General features: G+C 40.2%; 1 protein-coding gene across 4 annotated transcripts; it reads left to right on the top strand.

Annotated features, from left to right (window-relative positions):
* The first annotated feature begins 1,456 nt into the window (after window positions 1-1,456).
* LOC124412129 (spondin-1-like) lies at window positions 1,457-23,573 on the top strand. Of its 4 annotated transcripts, none has more exons than XM_046891763.1 (16): window positions 1,458-1,661; window positions 5,579-5,783; window positions 16,595-16,838; window positions 16,931-17,120; window positions 17,196-17,360; window positions 17,873-17,996; window positions 18,205-18,335; window positions 19,702-19,888; window positions 19,986-20,148; window positions 20,311-20,599; window positions 21,032-21,242; window positions 21,356-21,526; window positions 22,214-22,371; window positions 22,529-22,607; window positions 23,113-23,178; window positions 23,299-23,573. In XM_046891763.1, exons 2-16 carry the CDS (start codon window positions 5,585-5,587, stop codon window positions 23,487-23,489), a joined length of 2,568 nt encoding a protein of 855 aa, XP_046747719.1. In that variant the 5' UTR covers window positions 1,458-1,661; window positions 5,579-5,584; the 3' UTR covers window positions 23,490-23,573. The 4 variants fall into 4 exon arrangements, with proteins under 4 accessions (XP_046747722.1, XP_046747719.1, XP_046747720.1 ...); XM_046891764.1 differs by having other exon boundaries at window positions 23,116-23,178; XM_046891765.1 differs by having other exon boundaries at window positions 1,459-1,661; window positions 20,311-20,527; window positions 23,299-23,572.
* The last annotated feature ends 43 nt before the right edge of the window (window positions 23,574-23,616 follow it).

The raw sequence follows: 23,616 nt of genomic DNA on the forward strand, positions 1-23,616 counted from the left end.
GATCTCGCTTCGGTAGATTGAAACAATTTAATGCGTGCTCACACGCCAGATCAAAGGTCAAACCAATCAACCCGAACTTCCTAGATCTGACTAGAGAAGGCATCATCGTTGAAACCGTTGTTAGGATACGGGATAATTATTCATCGTAGATATAATTTATCATATTTGAAATATCGATTAATTATTAGAACCAGTCGAAGTATTATAGATCAAGTGAATTACTTACGGTACAAATCGCTATGAATTTTTTGTGTGTAGAGAAAAAAGAAGAATGAGTGGAAAAATTGACTTGAATTACGAAAGACGACACGACAATAAAGGTGATTTTCATCCCCCGCACCCCGTGCTATTAAGGGGTCTACCCAACTGACGAGCTAAAAAAGGGTTTTTTCAAAAATTTTTGATAATAAGTTTTGTTAGGCTTAATAAATACACTCTCGAGTTACATTGAAGAAAATTTTTTTTACTGATTTTAATCACGTTTTATACATGAAAATCGTAGTTGAAAATCAGTCTGAAAAAAAGGTAGGTCTGGAAAAATGGTTAACCTGAAACCAAAATATCGACCGGTTTGAGATTCAGGATGTTAATGGCCTCCGAATGAATCATACGATTTTTGATACTCGCACAATTAACAAAATGGCAAATATTTTTCGAAAACGTTGAGAAAGACCGCCTTTTTGCCGTTTTTTGCGGAAAAAAAAAATATATATATAGTTAAAATCAAAATTTACAAAAACTCATGATTCATTCCAAGGCCATTAGTATGCTGAATCTAAAAAGGTTAACCATCTCCGGGAAATCATCACCACCGTAGATTCACCTTTTTTTCAGACCGATTTTCAACCACGATTTTCGTGTATAAAAACTGATTAAAATCAATAGAAAATATTTTTTTTCATGTAATTCGAGAGTGTATCCATTAAGCCTAAAAAGCCAATATTAATTGTTACATTTAAAACTTAAAAAAAAAAAATTCTTGACAAAATCCTTTCTCTTTTTGCTCGTCAGTTGAGTAAACCCCCCTTATGTTCTAAGTATTAACTATATTCTATAGAAGTCCACACCATTTTGATGCTAATTTCAAAACCACGTGGTGTCAAGAACCAATAATTAAATGTATAATTCTACACTAATCTGTCTGGAATTTTTATTGACACTGATCAATTTTATAACAGTGTACTTTGTTTTTTCGGACTGCTTGCAGCTGATTCCGCAAAGAGTCTTCAGTAGAAAAAACCGCGGAGCTTAGAGGGATTTGCGATTTCAAAGAAATTAGAGAAATCACCATAAAGGAACGTCGCAAAGTGGTCGGCAAAATTAGAACCCTCTATACATACATACATATATATATTTATGTAGATGTATAGGTCTCTACGTAGATCAGATGTTCTGCTACGTACTTTTGGAAGATGCGGGCTGCGCATGAGTGGATTCGTCACGCGCCGATCAGAAAGTAGTCTAAGTCAGTCAGTGGCAGGCCGCAGTCTGCTGCCGGATCGCAAGCTCTACGGTTCTAGTCGCTTTCTGATTGCAAGCAACTGGCACGCGGCTCGTGTGTCACATGTGTTTTGTGAATTGAATTTTTACGATACGGTTCAATCGTGTCGCGCAAGATATCCGCAAGTAGAATAAGGACGCTGCGTCGGCGATCCTGATTGGTAAGTTGGTTCTTGTAATATTGTTAATTCGGAAGCAGAATGTGGACAAAGTTCGGCTCAAGTTTACTTGGATCCTTGATCAAATATTCTCGTTTTCGTTTCTATAAAAGCGTTTAGATTAATGTTACACCGTCGAATTATATCTGGAAAAAGGAAGAAACTTCACTCGCTTATCTTTATGGTTTTAACGATCAGTTGAATATTTCACTTGATTTCCTTTTCGTGCTTGAAGATTTACGATGTTTTCAAAAGTTACACAGGAAACTGATATTTTCTCGGAGGTCGCGTTTTTCGATGTATTTCAATATTCAAGTCGATTGCGGGATTAGCGAGATCAAGTTTCTCTTCTTTAACATTTGAATTCAAAGATCTAATTCATGATTTGTTTTTTTTCAAATTTAAATTCTTGTTTTAAATCCATTTATATGTATACTGTCTGGGTTAATATCGACGTTCTCTCTCTGACACAAAGTTGAACTAACGACGTCTGATTGTCTTGATTATGTAAACCGATACATTCGAAGCTCGGAAATATTCCTCTGACGGACAGCTCGATGCAACAGCTATTCGTAAAAACGAAGATTGAATTAATCGGAAAAAGGATACCGGATTGAGTGTCTGCATCTTCATCAATAAATAATTTAAAAAAATATTACCATGGTATCGATCGAAAGGGATGAAAGAAATTTTTTTTTAAATCAGCTGATCATTTCTCGAGCGATAAAAAATGGACGGATATTTTTGTTTTTTGAAAAATAGTTTCGCGCCAAAAACATATTTTCAATCCATTCAATTATTTTTGATCGATGGAATTTTTTTTTCTGAAAAAAAAAAAATCTATATCCGTGTTTTCATCGGCGCTGCTGATTTATCTCTACACCGATGAGCTGAGTGAAAAATGAATGAATCTAACAACCGCAGGATTTGATTAATTATTGTAACGTAACGTACCTGCTCCCTTTACAACACGGTTCAAAAGTCAAAGAGAAAACCGATATTCGAATCCCTGAAATGACCGTCGAACGAAATGCTTCACGAATGTGGGAAATAGTGTGTAAATTCAGCAAAACGCGATACTTAAAAAATAACCGACCAAATTGGGTTCAGCCAGACATGCTGCGCGATATGAATACGTTCAAAGGACACCTCGACATCCATCGGGCGGTTCTGTGAACCGGATACGAATATTCTCGAAACGACATGTATTCCGAAATTTACACAAGAAGTCAACTTTTCCAATAAAAACCTAAAAAAAGTGCGAAAAATTGCTATCAACAAGCGATTCGACTCGACTTCAAAAATTTACACGATTGTCAAATTATTTCCCGCCATTACCCACGCACCACCATTAACTTGTTTCGTTTTCATTGGCACTTTTCAACCCCTTTAATCAGTTTTCACATTTCCCGAGATCCATTTATTCCGTCCCACTTTCATGGAGCTGCGGATGTTAATCCTCATTGATTTTTCCTATTGGCCAACCCCGCGTTTGCTCTTGGCAACAGGTTTCTCCAGATTAGATTAACCCAAGCACGTTTCTAAGTAATCCTCGACCCACTCGAGGATGCATATATCTGTATAAATTCGAACTACACTCGCATGCTTTTACTCGCAAGCAATTTGCCGATAACAGAAAGCGAAAAAAAGAGACGATACTTGTCCTGTCTTCTCTTCCCCCCCCCTCTCCCCCCTTTTGCTCAGATTCACAATAGGTTTGGAGCAATTAAACCTCACTTTTTGACCCCTTTTCTCGCTCCCACTTGAGAGCTTCCGTTTCCGCCGGAGAGCCGCAGACCTCGAAGTCCGATTCTGAACACTTTTGTCCTTATTTGGCCCTTTCATCCCTCCCATACTCGTCTGGATTTTCCCGGGGACAGATTGGCCCGTAAAAATGTCTCTTTGAATCGGACTTGAGAATCCCGATCCCGGAGACCCGGCCAAAAAGAAGGGTGGCAGCCCGCAAACTGAACCCAAGGATATAGCCAGCATAAATCGTCCGCTGCCGAGCAAAGTCCGTATTGGGAAATAAATTTCTTTTACCCTCAACCGAGCTCTGAACGTAGGGGCGGGGGTGGCGGCTATCGGTTCGGATAAAAGAGGAGCAGATCTCCTCTCTCGTTCTCTTGCCTCGGGAGAATCAATTGTTTTCAGAGTTACAGCCACTTCCGGTCGGTCCATCCACCGACCGTTCGCGATCGCTCGTTTCCACGAGCTCAATATCACTTTCAGGGGGTTTTAAGGGGGTGCTGAACGCGCTCTGTAAACGGCGAATAGAAGTAATTGATCAGCGTTATATAGTTGCTCAAAAGTAGTGAAATTCTTTCTCCTCACTGACAGATTCCGCTGCCGGGAAAATCCCCGATCAGATATTCGTCGAAAATCCCGGGTAGAATATTGGAGGTAAATCCTTTCCAAGAATCGGCGTTTGAAGGATTTTACTTTCACCAGAACCCTCAGGTTTTTTTTCTCCCGTTTCATGGCTTCATGGCTTCAGGTATCTTCCAAAAAAAGCGTGATCAACGAAGTCTAACTACATTCCACGTCACTCTTCTCGATACCCTCATTATACTGGATCCACTCCTCCGGATATTCGCGTGGCGTCGCGCCAACCCAAAGTCAAATGTTACGCCCCATATAATCTGGTCAGATTCAGTTTGAACCTGTGCTTTTCCATACATGCTGACGCTTGGATTCACGGTTAAGGGTCCGACCAGGTGAAGAATTGATCAACACTTCCCAAAGCCTGAATCAGCAGTCGTTAACCAATCCAATCCTGGTCTCTTAAGGGGTTGCAAGAGATTTCGAACCTGCAAGTAGATCCACCGTCGTAATCCTGAAACGATATGAAAAATGGAAAAGCAGATGAAACTTCCAAATCTGCAATGTCACCTTAAGAAAGAAGAGGTTCAAGTCTCCTTAGCGATCCTTGGCTCTCGAATTTCGTTCCACCGCAGTGGGTTATATTAACAGCAAGGAGGGGGGAGGGGGGGGGGGATTCGCCGATATTATAGGTGTGTGTCTCCTTGTCTTTGTCGTTGACATTCCAAATGTTGGGGCGGCGTGCCAACTTGGAAGTTAGAACCGCGTACTTACTCATGAGTCACTAGATCCAATCCAACCGCAGCGACGCACAACGGCTCGTTACTCTTCTTCTTATCGCGGAATAACTTACTTTCCATTTTTTTTTATTGTGATAATCAAGTCTGCTGTAGAGGAGGAGTTTCTTGTAGGAACAGCAACCTTGAACCTTGAACCTTAACCTTGAACTCGCGTTGTTCTGGGCGATTTTTGATAGGTAGGGTAACCCACAGCCATGACAGACGTGGTTTAATGGAATGGAAAGAAAGCACTAAGTCTCGACACCGATAGCTTGGAATTTATTGTGCCATTGTCGTTTATCGCGGAGTGGAGAAACGGCGAGAATCCAGTATCGTCGAACGCATTTGGTTCTGGCTTGTCTAAAGCTAGATCCAAATTATGCGAGTCCCGAGTCCGTGATTTTGGTACCGGAAAGGTGCCCTCGAACTTGATTCTCTCTCTCTATCTCTCTATCTCTCTTGTCGTAATTAAATTTCAAAAGGCTGATCATTGTTATTCTTCTTCTCGACTTCGTTACTTTCTCACAGTCATCAAGCTGCCGCCGCCGCGCAAACTCTCTTCCTGGAATTTTCATTAGCGTCTGGGAGAGTGAATGAAGCTTGTTAACTCCCGTCGACTAATCGTTATAGTCGACAGCTGTAGAAACTTTGTGACGCATATGTTTCGCTTGATGAAATTGTTTTTCGGTTTTGAACAAACCCCGTTCGGTATCCCCAACATCAGGCACCTACGACCCCAGTTTCTCATGGGAAATGCGCTCAGAATTCACTGTACCTACCTACACTGCGATCTTGTTAATGGTGTGAAAACTCTTGCAGGGAACGATGCTTCGCGAATCGGTGTGGATTCTGTTCCTGGTTTTGGCTGCTTCCTGCACCCGACAAGCTGCCGGAAAATGTGACCGGAAACCAGACGATGCGACAAAGCAACAGAGCCATCCTGGGGATAAATTTCGGATTATTGTGTCCGAGTACAACAGAACCGATCCCATCAATCACTTCGAATCAAGGACTAAATACGTGGGTAAGTCTCGAGTATATTATTTCCAAATTTAAACAACAAAATCGTTTTTAAATCCCTATTTTGCCGCGTCTAGTTTCCTGATTTAGACCAATGTTTTGGCGAATTTCGTCAAACTGAAATTGAACTGAAGTTACACTTAGATTTTACGGTGTAGTTGAGAATTTTTTACCCTGGATTTTCACTGTAGTTGCGTTTAAAAGCGTACCAAAATTCCAACGATAAATCGGTGAAATAAAAATTTTCGGTAACCGATCGTTAATTCAAGGGAAAGAAATTGTTCTTATAAAATATGAGTGAATTTGTTAAATAATTGTATTTCTTTTTTTTTTAAGTAAAAGAAACTTATTTTCAAGTTAAAAAGTACTGCACTTTAATAATAAAAAAAAAAGTTGTAATTTGAACAAGTCTTACCTCGTAAATATTAGAATAAAAAAAAATTTCAACGATTCAAAAAAAGAGAAAAAAAATTTCCGTCAAAAATTATTCGACGGAACTTCTAATTCGTGATTATTCGTGATTTCGGTAGAACTATACGGTGTAAAAATTTCACAAACTGCACTGAAAAATTGAGTGGAGTTTGAGTGATAATCTGTAATATTATTCTAACATCACTGATTTTATCGTCCATTGAAAAAATGCAATATTAACGATATGTATCGCGAAAAATACAGAAAACATCGTCGTTTCCCTTTTTCGCAGCAGATGTCGGAAGCTGTGTGCGAAGGCGTGCCCAGTCTGTGCTCAGGGTCTTAGTAAAATTCTGCAATTACCCACCAGCGGGATGTTTTTGCGACCAAGTTTTACTCCCGCTGTTTATTTCTCAAGACTCGAAACGCGAGACGGAAAGTTTGAAACGATTATTGCTGTGTAGCTTGTGCACGTTTCATTACGGGTACAAATATAAACGCGACCGAGTTTTCGGGAGAAAGGAAGAAACAGGATCGTTACACGAGGACGATTTGAGACTTGATTTTCGAATCAAGCTAACCGGCGAAACTCGAACCTTATATACACGTATTTATGAGATTCAAATTACCCGCAATAATAATATTCCCAGACACGATTTCACAGGTGTTAACAATTTACCGAATTATTACGAGTTCGCATTATAATTGCCACTGACAATGAAATTCACATTCTCACGTCGTGAAAGGATCACACCTGGGATCATTCGACTCCTTGAATCGAAAAACGTGCAGCTTTTCGAACATATTCAACGACGCAATGTTCAAATCTTGAAGAATCTCGAGCCTGTAATTTGTTACTCACGTAAAAATCAGCTATTTATAATATGCAACCCCCCCCCCCCCCCCCCCCTTAAGTGCATCAGTGATCGATGAAATGAAGCCGCTAAGATCGCACTTGAGCTATTTTCAACCTACTTCTATGTACCATGGTGTGCCTAGGAGTGCAGCTTCTTTCTCCAAAAAAGTTTCTCTCTCACGTTGGGCTGGACTCAAGTAAGACGTGTACCAACGGCGGCAAAATACCCTAGATCGGTGGTGATTAATTGTTGCAACGTTGAATCTGCGTGGGGAAAAAATGAGCGGGAGTTTGAATAACTCACACGACAACTATGCATGATGACATTCGCTGGAAACATAATTCCCTAGCAATATAGGGATTTATTTAGACAGTTGGACGTTTTCACGTCTCATTTGAAGACATTGACCTCGAAGAAAGGGACGTGTCGTAGGAATTCTAGGCACACCGTGTACACTCACGTATAATTATGTGGGAATAAAGATTGCATCAGCAATTATTATGCACTACATTGATAAAGATAATGTAACAGATAATAACTACAATAGAGTCAATTTTCAATCGAAGAACATTTAATATTTCGTAATCATTTTTAATCTCTTCTCTGACGGCGTTTGTTGTATAAAACGAGAGGAAAAAAAATTTAATCGTCACAATTAACATGTTACATACGGCTTAACGGAGGGCTGCAGGAGCAAAACATCGCGCAGGGGTGAAAGCGTCGATTAATCGCTTAGCTTGTACAAACAGCGAACCCTGATACCCGAAATCCGTACGGTGAGCCATTAAACACGAACCCCGAATCCCCCTTTCGGATTGGCCCGTTTTGCATCTCTTGTGGCACCACTGTGAAAACAGATGAAAAAAAGTATTCGAAACGTTTTTCGCCCTTTTTTTTTTTAATTTTATTACCTCTTTTTTTCAAATCAATTTTTCATTTCTATAACGGATAAGACATTTGTACAGGTAAGATTGAAATCGCTTCGGAAAGTTCATCCTTTAAGTGAGACGTATACCAACTGTCTATATAAATCCCTATATTCCTAGGGAATTATTTTTCTGGCGAATGCTAACCTGCTGCTAACTCGTCTGAGTTATTTAAAGTCCCGCTCATTTTTTCCCCACCCAGATTCAACTTCGCAACAATTAATCACCACCGATCTAGGGTATTTTCGCGCCGTTGGTACACGTCTTACTTAAGTCCAGCTCAGCGCGAGGGAGAAACTTTTTTGGAGAATGAAGCTGCGTTCCACTACGTCTTGGAGTACAAAGTGATTCGCGGTCGTATTTTCATGTAAATTAGCCTCGGTCACTCGCTTCTTATAAATATTTTCCCATCTAAATTACCGCCATTTTAGAAAATTTTCCAAGCGAAGGTTGGCTCGCATAAGCACCAATTCTTAGGGGAGAGAAAGAGACAGACGGAAAACGAAGTACGGAATGATGATTCAGACCGAAATTTTTTTTCTTCTCTCGCAACGCTCTCCTTCCTCACCAGCATATTTCCTCCTCCTGGATGCAGGACTCCCGCATTTTGCGGGCGTTACGTGTCTCCGCGAAGCTTCAAGTACCTCTGAAAGCGGCTCATCCGGTCCTAAAACGGCGCAAGCTCGCCGAGGACTTCTTCGAGAAATTCCAGAGGATTGAATCTCCGAAGAGCCGCTACCGTTGTTCGGATTTCCGGAGATTATCCCTGAGGCGAAACGCCAAATTCAGGGATGATTCTTCGCGCCAGAAAACGTATCTTCATATCCGATTCTGCGGAAAAGTTTTATTTTATCTGTCGTAAGTAAACGGAGGAAAGTAAGAATGGTTAAAAAAAAATAATTATATCACGGCGAGTGAGATATGGAAAGTTATTTAAAATCGAATGGCAGGAAAATGGCGAACAGAATTTTCCAGACGACGACCTTTTCACCGGAAACTGACCTTTGCGCTCGTGTTTATCCCGGTAAGGATCGAACGATCCCGGGAAATTACCTCGAGGAAATATTTCTGCAAAGTTCACCTTTTCCAGAGTTCACTGCTGGCGGAAACGCCTCGAGTCGATTGAAAATCGAATTTCCCTGAGATGTGAAAATGAGAAATAAGTTTAAATAATTTGTATACGGGCGCGCAGTTTATACCAAGAATCGTTTCGCATGGTGATATGTATGTATTATGCATGAATATACGTTTGTATGTATGTACATGTGGAATGTACGCGTATTGCTGTTATATGTATAAAACAGGACATGCGGACTACGGCCTTATGCAAATCGCGGAATTATCAGAGGCGCTACATCCTTCTGGCGGTCGTCCAAAACGCCTCCGAGGCTGGATTATAGGCATCAAGCTCGATTAAATTAACGCGCGTTGCGAGCAGGGCCGGGATATTTATAGTAAATAAGTTAATAAACAAACAAGAATTTCATTTACATTGCTAATTTGTCTGTGCTTGTTTTATACAGCGGTAATTTCGGTCATTATGTGCACGGAAAAGGGGATCAAGAAAACCTCCATACAGACGTTGAATGTAATACGTATAATACGAGACATTCGTTTAGAAATCGGACAGATTTGGATAAAAATTGACCGACACATTTTGATTTAGCTGAATTTTTTTTACGGGTTCTATATTCTAGAAAAAAAGAGTTACGTAGTAGAGGATTTTTTTTTTTCATACATTTTCGAAAACAGACGGGATCGAAAATTTGAGAATCTAGTGATTTTTGGCTTGGAAACTCATTTTTGATTCCATTTTAAGGTAGAAAATTCTTCTTTTATTTCACTTTAAAGCCAAAAGAATAAATTTTATTAAAAAAATAGTTTCATTGAAAATTATTATCAAATTTATATTATTATGTACATACAATTAAAATGCTTAAATTGATGTTTAACAATTGCCTCCACCTCATAGCGAGTTCTTAGTCTCCAACTCATATTTCTTTCTTTTTTTTTTACCTAAAACGCGTAAAAAAAAATTCAGACAAATCAAAAATGTGTCGGTCAGAAAGGTGTTCGGTTTTTTAAAAAAACATCCCATACACGAATAGAAAAAAGTCTCCCAGCAAGTCCACTAAAATTTTTGGCTTGATTTAGGTAACAATTTTTTAACGTATTACTAAGTAAGAAAGAAAAAAAAAAAAAAACTTATAGAATACAAATTAAATGTTGATATGACAATCAAATATCAAAATTCTAACAGTCTATGTAGCAGGTATATAGGTACGCAAAAAGTCCAGGTGGTCGAAATTTTCTCCCCCACAAAAAAAGGAAGAGAGAATAAAAAAGAAAAGAAAAAAGTACGTTGCACCTGTCATTCGACCAAACGCGAATTATTGACGAACGAGCAATTATCGGAAATTGACGCTTCATTGAGCGTGAAACTCGACTGATACCAAATCGGTGTAAAATTTTTTTACTCTCTCTCTCTCTCTCTCTCTCTCTCTCGCTTTCGCGTTTTTTTTTTTTGCAAGCTGAGAAAAGGGGTCGTAAACCGGTTTGGAAATTTCAACTTTTTAATACCCTACGTCCGACAAGATCGATTATAATAACATCAGGAGTGAGAGTTGAGCCGTATTTAAAGACGCGCCCCCTTATATGAAATTCTCCCCCGCAGTACCTAGGGGTGGGATAATGAATTGACGCTGACAGTAATTTCTTAGCGACGTCTCATCGCGATTGTAGAAATTAAGCCGGGGGTAATTGCTTTAACGATTCTCAATCCCTTGTCGCTATTCTCGGATTAATTGTTATACTCTCTAACAACCCCCTCGACTTCCGCACCATCCGATCCTTGACGCGATATCTTCGTTATTATAATCGAGGGATGTGCGGGAATAAGGAACGCGATTAAGGAAGCGAAAAATACGCTTTCGTCGACGTTGCATTCGCCATTCGTTTGATTTCACAATTTTTACTCACGTCGTTATACTCACATTTTACTCAAACGTTTCACTCAAACAGACGCAGATATATCGTGTAACTAAAACATGTGGATGTGTACCAACACTCGCTGCGTCATGCAGCGGGATGGCTAATTAGTCATCCGACGCTGTCGCGAAGGCCTTAGTTAACTGCCTTTTCACGGCTAATTCCTGTAATTCAGGGTTATGAGAATAAACTGTTGTTTTACTCGCAATCAGCAATGCGTGCAGCAATCGTGCAGGAAACTGTGTAACAATGCGAACGCGACGTCTGACGCAACGGTACGTCACCCTAATCGCAATTGCCCCGAATGACGTTCGAGTTTGGCAAATTTTTTTATCCCTTGATGTGTTGTACTTGTAGGAATATATATATATATTAGGGTGACGCAAAACAACCGGCTATTTGTTTTTTTTTTTTGAGTCTTGTGTAACAAAATGTTAGTTTTTTATTTTTTAAGAGCCCACTCCAAAGGACCGTTCCAAAAAAATTTTCAAGAGTTCGCTTTTTTTTTTTAAATTTTTTCTCGTTACGGCATAATGTTATAGACAAAACAAAAATAAGTTTCCGAAAGTTTCAGTTCAAAATTTGAATTTTTAAAGGTCACTCACAATTTTTTTTCAATTTTTTGGTGCATTTCTTTAGATCTTTTCGAGCGACCTCTTAATATTCATATTAAAATTTCATAAATTTTTTTTCTTTAATTTAGTAAGAAAGAATCGATAACAATACACCACGACGTGAATTAAAAATCAAACAAAATACTGAAAATATATTTTTTTTAATTTAATTTTTTGACGATTTTTGACATTTTAAAAAATTTGGAGCGACCTCTTCAAATTTTTCTTTTTGAGCTGTCCTTTGGAGTGGGCTCTTAAAACGTCAAAAACTAACATTTAGTCACACGAGGCTCAAAAAAAAAAGTCGCTTTTTTTGCGTCACCCCAATATAAGACGAGTGCGAAGAGAATAAGGAGGAACAAGACGATGCAAAGCTTGGAAAAATGAGCGGAGAAAACTTACGGGTAAAAAGAAAGACCCCGGTTAAACCGCAAGGTGAAAACAGTGAAAACAGTTAAAGCACCCTCCTTGCCCTCCGCGAAGCTCGAGGTTCGCCTTAAGAACCTTGAATTTTTCATCTAATGGGCCGAGAGTGCGCTGGTATAGCTTTATGTATTTGAGAAGACCCGGGAATTCGTGAAGCCATAAAACTACGCGCTATGCCCTCGTCGTTTCTTTGCAGGTACGTATTATACGTATTCCCGAATGCCTGCCTGTAATACCATATCATGCTACCTGTGATGACGATATGCCGAAATCATGTGGAGAAGATTTTGTCTGTCGCGATTCTCTCTCTCGATTCTATTTTTTTTTTATTCCCTAAACCAATGTGAAATCATATTTCAAAAATTCAAGATGGAAGACACGGTATAGCCGATGAAAAATTCAAATTTCATTGAATCTGAGCAAAAAAATCGATGCAGAGGCTTTTGGGGCTGCTCATTGGATCCGCCATAATGAATTTTTGAAATCTGATTTTAAATTCGTAATCAGCGAGCCCAACAACCCCTGGACGACAGAGTTTCTTCTGCGGATTCGATCGAATTTGAAATTTTCGTCCGCCATGTTGGATCCGCCATCTTTAAGTTTTGAATTCCGATTTCAAATTCGTTATCAGCCACCCAAAAACTTGCAATTCATGTAAAACGTGTATTCAACAATTATTCCTTTTCTAACAACAATAATTTGCATTATACCGTAATAATAAATATTCGGATAGCACCGAAAATAGCAAAAAACTGCAAAGAAATATTTTGAAAATTTATCTAAATACGTAAAAATGTATATGAAATAGGTGGGAAGAATACTCACCACCACTATGACTCGGAGGGTTGAAAGCACAGCTGATACTCGCAAAGGGCAAACTAGACCCTCGGCTGATCGTGAGTGGAAGCCACCTTGAGCTGGAAGCCTTGAATGACGGAACGCGTCAGGCCGCACATGCTGCAGACCTTATATCGCCGTTCAATAACGCGGTCGTATATTTCTCGCCGAAAATTATATTCGGTTTAAGGGAGGACTGCAGTGAAATTTTGATAATATCGAGTTTTTGATTTTTTAAACGACAAAAAAATGTGTGACCAAAAATTCCTCCCAACAAAATTTAGATTATCGTTGTATGTGCGGTGAAAAAAAATTTCAATCTCCTGCGACGAAAGTGTATATGCGCAAAAAAATTTCAGCGTACCGTTCCGAAAAATTTCGTGCCCATGCACTTTCGTCGCAGGAGATTGAAATTTTTTTTCACCGCACATAACACCATAATCTAAATTTTTTTCGGAGGAATTTTTTATCTCATCTTTTTTAGTCATTTGAAAAACAAAAAACTTCATATCGCCAAAATTTCATTGAAATTCTCTCTTAAACTTGAGCTTCACGGTGTAAAAATATGCTTATGTCACTTTATTTTATCTCACAAAAATATTTCGTTTCGCACTATTTCAGCATATCCCCGCATTCGCGAATTTCTGCGACGGAGTAAGTGGCGCTTCCGGAACTCGGAAGTAGGTACGACGGTGGTCGTTGAACTGTGCGGGTAAAACCGAAATTAAACGAAGAATTTTTAGCGGGTCGAATTAAGGGATTATATACAGTCAGGAGGCTCAAAAAATCGATTTTTCAAGAATTTTTCTTGAGAAAACCTTTTAATTTATTAAAGTAAAAATTTGTACAAGTAATATGGTAACTTTTAACTTTATTTTAACATTTTTTATTAAAGTAAAAATAATTATTTTTAAAGCTGTTATATAGCTGATCTTCGGGAGAAAGATCAGCTGTAATTGATGGAAGGGACAAGCAAAATAATAATTTTTGACAAAACGGCGGCTTCTCAAAAAAGAAAAAATCGATTTTCGACAAAAATTTAGACTCTAAATTGTTTATAAAATGGCAAATATTTACCGGTGAGTAAAAACCTTCGATTAATTATTAAAAAGTATACTTAAAAAGCTTGTATTAAAATTTGAGACTGATCGCTTCAGTCGTTTCCAGGAAATCTTGCTCACCGTCTTTAGAAACACAGTTTTGAGAAAAATGCGTTTAAATTTTCAGAAGCACTTTACATGTAGTAGAATATTTTAATTTTTTTTTTTTTCTTTCAACTTACATCGAATTGTCACGTAAATACACGTACATTACGAAAATAAAATTAAAAGGAAATGTATTTTTCACAAATTTTAACCGTATACAACCCCTTAATCAACTCGATCACGCTGCTTAATTTCCGCCCTTTTACACCGTGCGCCTTTATTTTATAAATTTTTCCACAACTTTAGTTGAAACCCCTGTATTTAGGAGTGTATCGTTGCGATTTTCACGGTCTCGGTATCATCAATTAAGGCATCATTACCCACCGGCTGGTGGACTGCAATTATTTGCCTGAGAGAATCGTAATTATTCAAACGGCGTGAATTAAAACCTGGTATAATTATATCATTCGGGGAAATTTTCTTCTCGTTTTTACTTTGCTCCTTGTACATCCAAAGACGCTGAAACATTTTCCACTCTAAATTGTAACGCGTACGTCTACTTGTAATGAATAGTTGCACACGCAACGACGATCAAAAATTCACTTTTATAACATTAATGCGAATTTAAAACCTCTTCGGGTTCCTCGTATACTTTCTTTTTACCATTTCACCGATGATACTCATTTGGGAAACAATTTTCCATTTGGATGATGAAAAGGGAGTGAAAAATATTTATTCCATAAAAGGGTTAAGTTATATTCGACATATCTATGTATAATAAATTAATAACTAACGTAATTTTTCGATCCCGAATGTTTTTCTTCGTATTAAGAAAAAAATAAAATAAAAAAAAAAAGACGATCGCCTTCCGTTTTTTTTCTTCCAATTCGTAAACCTGGCGTGAAAATCTCGAATATCCGTTACATGGGTACGTATGTACCTGTGGGTATAATGGATATATATATGTATGTATATATATATCTTGGAGATATATTATTCCGGGCACGTACGCGAGCTCATTTCAATCTGTGCCTAAAGGAACGGTGAAAGAAAACTTTTAGCGAAAATCGTGTGACTCCGGAATCCCAAGTTTTATATTAATGCACTTCCGCCCACGGTTCGTCGGTCTGACGTAGGTATAACGGATTTTCGTGAAAGTTGAGTCGCGGTGAAAGGAAGCGTCGTGATTTTCTGAAGAAAGTTTTTTTTTTTTTTCTAATTTTTTTTTTTTCTCATCTCACAATCAGATAAGACAAATTCGTACACTGTAGGTATAGATTTCAATAAAATATTCTGCACTTTGTTGTCATTCAAATTGCAATTAAAGCTCCAACGAATCATGTCCCATTATTTTAATTTTCCATCTTTCTCGCGCAAATTCAGGCTTAAGAAAACTGCGCTTTTGGTCCGTATGAATTTCGTCGCGGCGACGCCAGGGTTTAGCCTCAATTTAAAGCAATTCGTCTCGCAGACGTCAAACAGGATTCAACAAAAAAAAGTTTCCGGAAAAAAATTAATATCCGAGGGGCTGTGTAACAGCAGCATGAAAAATTGCGAAATAAAAGTGCCGCGGGAATCAGCTGTGAACGTACCGTTTCCGAATACGAAACGAACATAAAACGTACGTTTTATGCATGTATATATGTATATGTATATACCTACGTATACCTCGTGGTATTAAAACGGCGAGGAGAATTAATCAGCGCAAAAACTTTCGCTGGCAAATTTTAGTAATGGGTTGAATTTTTTCCACCGCATATTCAACTTTTTCCTCGCAACGACTGCTCGAGTGAGCTGCGAATATATATATATATATATATATATATATATACGTGTATAATAATTTTTTATTTCAACAAGCAACGGAACGGAACTAGATCCAACCTTAATTACATCCGCAGTGTGTAGTTTTTTAAATATTTTTTCCTCTCTTTCGCTTCACCGAAGGGTATGTGTGTATAAAAAAACCGGTAAAGCCTCGGACGTTTTATTACATAATGTGGGGGCAGTAGGGGAGGGTGGAAGACGACGACCCCCCTCAAAAGTTTGGTCAAAAAAGTATTTTTTTTGCTTGTCGTCTGCCAAATTATCGTAAATTTTATGTATTTACTTATTTTTAGCCCAATGTGAGATATCCGGAGCATAATGGAGGACCCGAAAAAATTGGGTGAAAAAAAATTGTGTTTTTTTTTGTTTTTTGTTTTTTTTATTGTTGTAAATTTAGAGTATCGATTCGTTTAGGCTATTTCAGTCCAATTTATCATAACCTGGGGAAAATGGATGTTTGAAAAAAAAAACTTGTCATAAAAATTCTTTTTTCTTTTTTACCGTTTTTTAAAGAGGGGCCGTCGTAACCCAGAAAAAAAAATTCTTTTTCACAGTTTTTGTGAAATTTCGGAAAAATTGTTTCAAAGTATTTAAAAAAATAAATTCATTTAATGGTAAAAAGCCACAGAAAGTTATAACCGGCTTAGGGAGACATCGTGCCTCACCCTCCCTTATAAACAACTTTGCAAAGTCGCGATCTTCGCAGCGCAATTGCCTGTCGAGGTGGGTAAAATAGGAGGAACTTTAATCAGCATCCGTTAAACGCGGTTGTCGTTGTTCGCAGTGAGTCTTCAGGGCGACAAAAGTTCACCAACACCGCCGAAGTTCACCAAATTCACGCTGATAGCCGAGGCCGAAGACGAGGACGCGTCAGCGGACGTCGGTTACTTGGACATCGACGATCCGAATTTTAGTAAGATTTCGGAAATGTGTCCTAACGCGGTCGTCGAAGCATCGGAGATCCGTAAGGACGACGTCTCCGTCTTCTGGACCAGCCCCGTCGACCAGGGTGGATGCATATCCATCAAGTACGTTTCACGAAATCGCGACTTCCACGAGGACCGTTAACCCTGTCTTTCCGACGATAACCGGGTCGCATCTACGTCTCTGTTTTTTCCAGGGCGATGGTCATGGAGTCCCCGGACCTCTGGTACATGGACGACGGGGACCTCACCGCGACGGTCTGCCCGTCGTCTTCTTCCTCATATAACGAAGATCCTGGCCCGGTATTGCAGACCTGCTGTGCCTGCGCCGAAGCGAAGTACGAAGTCACTTTCGAGGGACTCTGGTCCCGGAACACCCATCCTAAGGTGCGTGGGCACGAATTTAAACTATTTGACCAGGAAGACTTTCACGCGGTATCCTATCAATCCGTTTCTTTACAGGACTTCCCGACCAACGCGTGGAAAACAAAATTCTCCGACGTTATTGGCGCCTCGCATACAGTGGATTACCGCTTTTGGGAGTACGCGAAATACGCCAGCGAGGGTTTGCGTCAGGTCGCCGAACACGGGGTCACCCGCATGCTCGAATCCGAGTTGAAGGAGCAGGTAATCACGGTCAAATTGAAATTATTTAGTATAAATTCGATGTACAGGGTGAGTCAATTGAAACGCCGAGAATGGGAGGAGCTCAGTTGTCTTGATATCAAAGCATAAAGGTTCGAAGTCTACATGGAGGTAACCACTGTGAATGAGAAACAATAATGAAGATATGACAACAGAGGAAAGGCGACAGCACGAAATGTCAACAATCAGGTCAACAATCATCTTGTCTTGTTTTTACATCGTGACTTTATTTCTCATCGCGACTGATTACCTGTCCTTACTTTGATATCAAGACAACTGAGCTCCTCCCATTCTGGGAGTTTCAATTGAAACACCCTGTACATCACAGAGGTAAACGAAATTTTTTTTTTTTTCTTATAATGATACTTTTTTAATGAAACTGTGTTTCCACTCATTAGTTAAATGTAAGAAATCAAAATTCGACATCAAGAACCCAGACTCAAACTTTGCGTTGACCGGTATTATTTATTCCTCTCCGTTTCTATTCACTTCAGAGCGAACACATCCGAACCATAATCAAGGCCAGAGGAATAAGCTACCCCAACGTCACCGGGAAAACCTTCGCGGTGTTTCGTGTGGACCAGAAACACCATCTCATGTCGTTGGTCACCATGATCGGTAATGACAATTTAGTCTGGCTTTATCATCTCATCAAATCTTAGATTCATGGGTTCAAATCACAATCAGATAATAAAAACTCACGGATAAAAGTGATTAGAAATTGAAAAAGATTGGAATAAAGTAAATAAAATTGGAAAATTTGAAATATATAATCGCTACGTCTAATCGACTTTATTTTAACGTGGCGTTCTTTTTCACATGACAGACCCTTCGCCGGACTGGATAGTCGGAGTTTCTGGACTTGAGCTGTGCTTGGCTAACTGTTCCTGGATCGAGCACCGGGAGTTGAATCTCTACCCTTTCGACGCGGGCACGGATAGCGGGATAACGTATCTCGTGAGTCTGAAAACAACTTCCAGCATCCCCGACACCCCACCGCCGTGATTTCGATACGTTGTATCTATAATTCTTCCGCGATTCACCTGCGCAAAATATGCTCGTATACGTAATTGCAACCGCGGTTTCCAATTTAAACACACGGCAACCATCCGTGAATTTACGTCGCGGTAAACCGCGAATACGGTTAGCTGCTCGCGTTTACTGGAAAATTGTGACGCGGTTCAGTCGTGTGTATGATCCACCAATTGTTTCCAAATAACCGATGCAAATACAGACCTCGGTATACCTACGTGATATAACCGTACGGTTTATCGGTATAAGGGTGCAAACAACCCCCGTCGTTTACCCCTTCACGCGATTAGACACAGGTAGACGGTCATTTTCAAAGGAACACAGTTGATAAGAGAATAAATTTTACTTAACCAGGGAAATAATTCCCTAAGATGACCCTAAACTAGGGTGAAACTACAATAAATAAAATTTAATCTCTTGTCAATTGTGTCCCTTTGAAAATGACCTCGAATTTATTGGTTTCAGGTGTATACGTCCCCTTAAGAAGGTTATTTTTGAATTTCGACCGTCTCACGCCCCAAATCGGCTGCAAATAATTCGGGAATAATTTTCTAATTTTTTTAGATTTTTATTTCAACTTTAACCCGTAACACCGAAGGGTTGATTTTAACCCTTTTTGAGGAAAGAATAAATCTGCTGAACGGATTTCGATGAGTTTTGGTGTAGGGGGTAGCTGGGAATCTGATTACAAGTCTGAACTTGAAATTTCGGAATTTAAAATGGCGGTTCCAATATGGCGGACAAACTTTCCAAAAGTTACTTGAAAAGTGACATATTGAGTCCGTTATTTTGAATTTAAAAATTTCGACTCCAGATTCGTAATCAGCGACTTAAGTAACCCCTCTACAACAAATTTCATCAAAATCCGAATTTTGAAAATGACATTTTTAAGAACTACCCTAGCAGACACATATGCGATTCGATAAAGTATATCTGGATATTAAACTTGATCAAAACGACAAATTCGTAGACACGATACTCTACATTCCACTCTTTTCACATCTTCTCGTGGAAATTTTCTGATAAAAAAATCTCGATGTGATTTTATACGACGGATATAGGCATTTTGGATAATACGGTATCCACGTTATTGACAGGCGCGATACGTCGAGTATTTTTGAAAAGAGAAAAATTCCCGAAAACGCAATCTTAAATGACGATGCAGATACCCAAATCCAGTTTTTGATAAGCCCGTCCGGAATTCGACGATCGGTTTAAACGACTCGATATCTTTATCACCTGTATACCCGAATTATCATCGAGAGATGAATAATCGTCTCTGTATCGACAGTCGCAAGACACCCCGACAGATCCTCAAGAAAAAATTACCCGCATAACTTCGACCTTCCCGAACGACCCGGCTTCTCCATTCTACGATGAAACAGGGGCGGACATGAAGCCGATAGCGAAGCTCTACCTGAACCGACAACGTCTATACGAAAAGACCTGCGACGCGCCATCGCCCGAAGGCCCCAGAGGTGACGATCGTTATCGTTAATCAATGCAATACCTAAAACTAGATCTGGAATAATCGTAAGCGTCGAGTAATCGTCAATTTTGTTCAACCCCGTGCAGAAGCCTGCCAGGTAAGCGACTGGGGCCAGTGGGGTCAATGCTCTCGTAGCTGTGGAAACGGGAAGAAACTCCGTCAACGATATTACCTGGACCCCGACGCAGCTTTGGCGGCTAGCTGTAAGAAGAAATTGTCCGACCGATCAGACTGCAGGATCGAGCGATGGTGAGTTTGACCGAATAGGTGGAAACTTTCCTTCAGGTTTTCAAAGTTATATATTCTTGACCGTGCAAACTGTAAAAATATGGAAAAAGCGAGAGCTGTCAGGCTCGATTGCGGCGGACGAGGGTTGCCGCGAAATTGAATAAACTTTCATGAATTCTTCAGTCCAGGAAGGACGCCCGGCGTTTGCGAGCTCGAGGAGTGGAGCAGCTGGTCTTCGTGCAGCACCACCTGCGGCCCAGGGGTCAAAACTCGATCCCGTAAATTCCGCGACCGGAAGACCAGGAAGTACTGTATGCACAATGCGGAACGCCACGAGCTGGAGCTGACCCTCGACTGCGAGAACGAGCCTTGTCCCGACGTGGATCCCGACGCCGAAGAGGTAAGCGAAAGCGCCGAAAATGCCGTCGACGGCTTCGCCCAGGAGGCACCGGTGCTGGAGGAATGGACGCAGGTACGGAAAACCACAAATTTCAATCGCTATTCACGCATCGTATGTTTCATTCCGCGGAAAGAATCACGCGCGATTACACCTGCGCCATTTCTCACGCAATCGCTCCATTGCACAGGCACTGCACGCATTGGCGGCAAAATCTGCAGAGCCGGATCACGTGGAACGTGTGTATGTGTAACGTCTTACATGAACCGTTGGTTCACAGAGAACAAGCATGGAACTCGACAATGACGATTGTAAATGCATGTTTCAAACGACTGGTAATGACGACGAAGAAACTTTGACCGTCTATTTTCTCCTCCTTTTTTTATCAGGTCCATGAAGCTCTGATCTTTGCGAAAAGATGAAGGGTTACAGGTAGCGCATGATTTTGAGGTGAATCGAAATCTTCGAGAACACCAAACTGATCCCGTTTTTGCTTTGTACGATTAGTGTCCAAAGGATCGATTCACCGAGTGGTCCATGTGGTCGCCATGCAGTTCCAGCTGCGGTCCTGGAGTGAAACTGCGTTCCAGGCTGCTCAAAAAATCCTGGAGTGACATGGAGGACTCGGAGGAACGTAATCTGGAAGAATGTAAGACCGAGCAGGCGGCTTGCGTGGCGGCAATACCGACTTGCGATTTCTCGGAGGAAATGGCACGGAGTAAGTTTCGGTTTTAACCGAGTGATTGTGACTTCAGAAGCTTGCTGGCTGAAGCTATATAAGGTGGCTGTAACGAATCGTCAATTCTCACATTCCGAACGTTACTGTAACAGGCATTTGCAGCGAACCACCGGTCAGTGGGAATTGCAACGCGAACATTATGCGCGTATATTTCGATAGCACGAGCAATGAGTGTCGAAGGTTCGATTACACGGGGTGCGGCGGTAACAGGAACAACTTCCCAACCGAGCAGGATTGCAATACCGTATGCAATAAATATCAAAGTGAGTTTTTGCCAATCGATTTGCAATTTTCTTCCACAAGCCGATATACCGTGTGTCCATGAAGAAAGTGCGAACCTCATGCGCGTGCGTCAAATCGTTCGAATTTTATTGGGTGACAGGGTAACAGCCCACGCAATACCAATTGGGGCTATCAGAAAATGTCTCTAGGAGCCCACAGCAAACGGTCGGCTCCTAGGGATATTTTCTGATCACTGTCGGAAAATAAAATTCAAACGTCTTGACGCACGCGCATAAAGTGCTCACTTTCCTCATGGACACACGGTATGTACTCCCGGTAATCCGAATGATCTGTAATCACACTGCGCTAATCCGACAGCTCTCTTCACCTGATTATATAAAAATCGTTTCCCTTAATTTTCCGCACGCTTACTAATGCTACTAACAACGCAGGAGAGCTTAGAGCGAACCTTTCGACGGCGATGAAGAAATTTAAGGTCTCCCTGAGCAGTGTGCTGACCTATCATGTCCCCACCCAAGATCAACGCAGCGGGAAAATCAAGAGAGCAAAATACGGTGAAGTCGTTTAAACGAACTTGATCGAGTATCGATCCATTCGATTCTTTTTTCGTTTTTATCTACCTCCGTAGCCCCTTTCTTTGGTTTTTTACTATCCGAGTAGATCGAGATAGTTTTCGATCGTTAATGTGCGAATTTTTCTTTTATCAGTGGGTGAAATCACCGACAAGCCTTATCTCGGCGACCTGACACCCGTCAGCCAAATCGCCGACGGATATCCACTCGACTGCAAGTTTACCGAATGGAGCGAGTGGACGCCCTGCGGCTCCAATTGCAAGGGCTACACCTACCGCAATCGAACGATTCTGGTAGGCACACGTGTTAAAATGAAGAATCGACAACTTCCGCGCTTCGGTCTTTTGTTTATTATTACTTTTATTCTACCTTGGCAATCTATTGTATTATACAAGTATGGTGTGAAAAAATATCGCTGTTGATAATGAGCTGTCGAATTATTGCTTTCAGCGAGAAGCAAGAAACGGGGGAAAAAGATGTCCGGAAAAACTGCAACGGAAAAGACGATGCAGGAAGGTACCGCCTTGTTGTAAGTGGCCGTTTATTTTCTTTATTTATTTTTTTTCTTAAGAATTTTCCGTTTTTGTCCCTAATTAGACACCGGACGAAGGTGTAGAAACACTACTCAAATGGTTTTATCGTCACACACGATCCGTTCCAAGCTTGAAATAATCTTCAACCCATAAATTCACATTTTTTTACTTTTTTTTTTACGTACCAACTTGCCCCCACCCCCGTGCTATGCGTGGTGGTACCGATTTGAACATTTTTTCTGAATGTTCAACGGAGGCGTAGAAATACCATCCACAAGATGACATTGGTTTTTATTTGGGAAGTACGCGAAATGTCTGATTATTTCATATCACTAATTTCTAATTGACCCGTTAATTACGCCTGGTTTCAGTCAACTTGAACAATGGAATGCGATGTCAATTGCCGCGACTTAGGCGTAGGGATCAATATAATTTGAAAAAAATGTCAGAGTTGAACGAAAAAAATTCATTATGAAAGATAAATCTCTGCAACGGTTTCAGTAGTACGAAGAGGCATGCGTCGGAGAAGTTATAACGAATTCTTCGACGGGATGAGCGGAAATTCCAGTGAGTCATCTTGATATTATTTTTGTCTTACAACATCGTTTAATTAAAAGAAAAAAAAATAAAAATTAATAAAACCTCAACTCAATCGCTAATCTACCAATTATCTCCGCTATTTCTTAGATTCCATCGATTGCGAGCTATCTCCGTGGTCGACGTGGTCATCGTGTACGGCAACCTGCGGGTACTCGGTTCGTCACAGAACCAGAAATGTGATCGTATCACCGGAGGGTCCGGACGCGAAGCTCTGCCCCCCGCTGGCACAATTTGTGACATGCTCTCCGAGCGCCTGCGATGAATCAAGGGAGCAGTAAAACGGGGAAAAATGAATAAATTACAATTATAATGAAAATAAGTAATTATTAGAATGGTTAAAAATTGAAATCGGTCGATGGAGACTGTTAATAGAAATGCTGGAGCTGTAAGGTTTGGCGATTATCA

Source organism: Diprion similis, chromosome 11 (genome assembly GCF_021155765.1).
Source record: "Diprion similis isolate iyDipSimi1 chromosome 11, iyDipSimi1.1, whole genome shotgun sequence".
NCBI classification, from domain to species: Eukaryota; Metazoa; Arthropoda; class Insecta; order Hymenoptera; family Diprionidae; genus Diprion; species Diprion similis.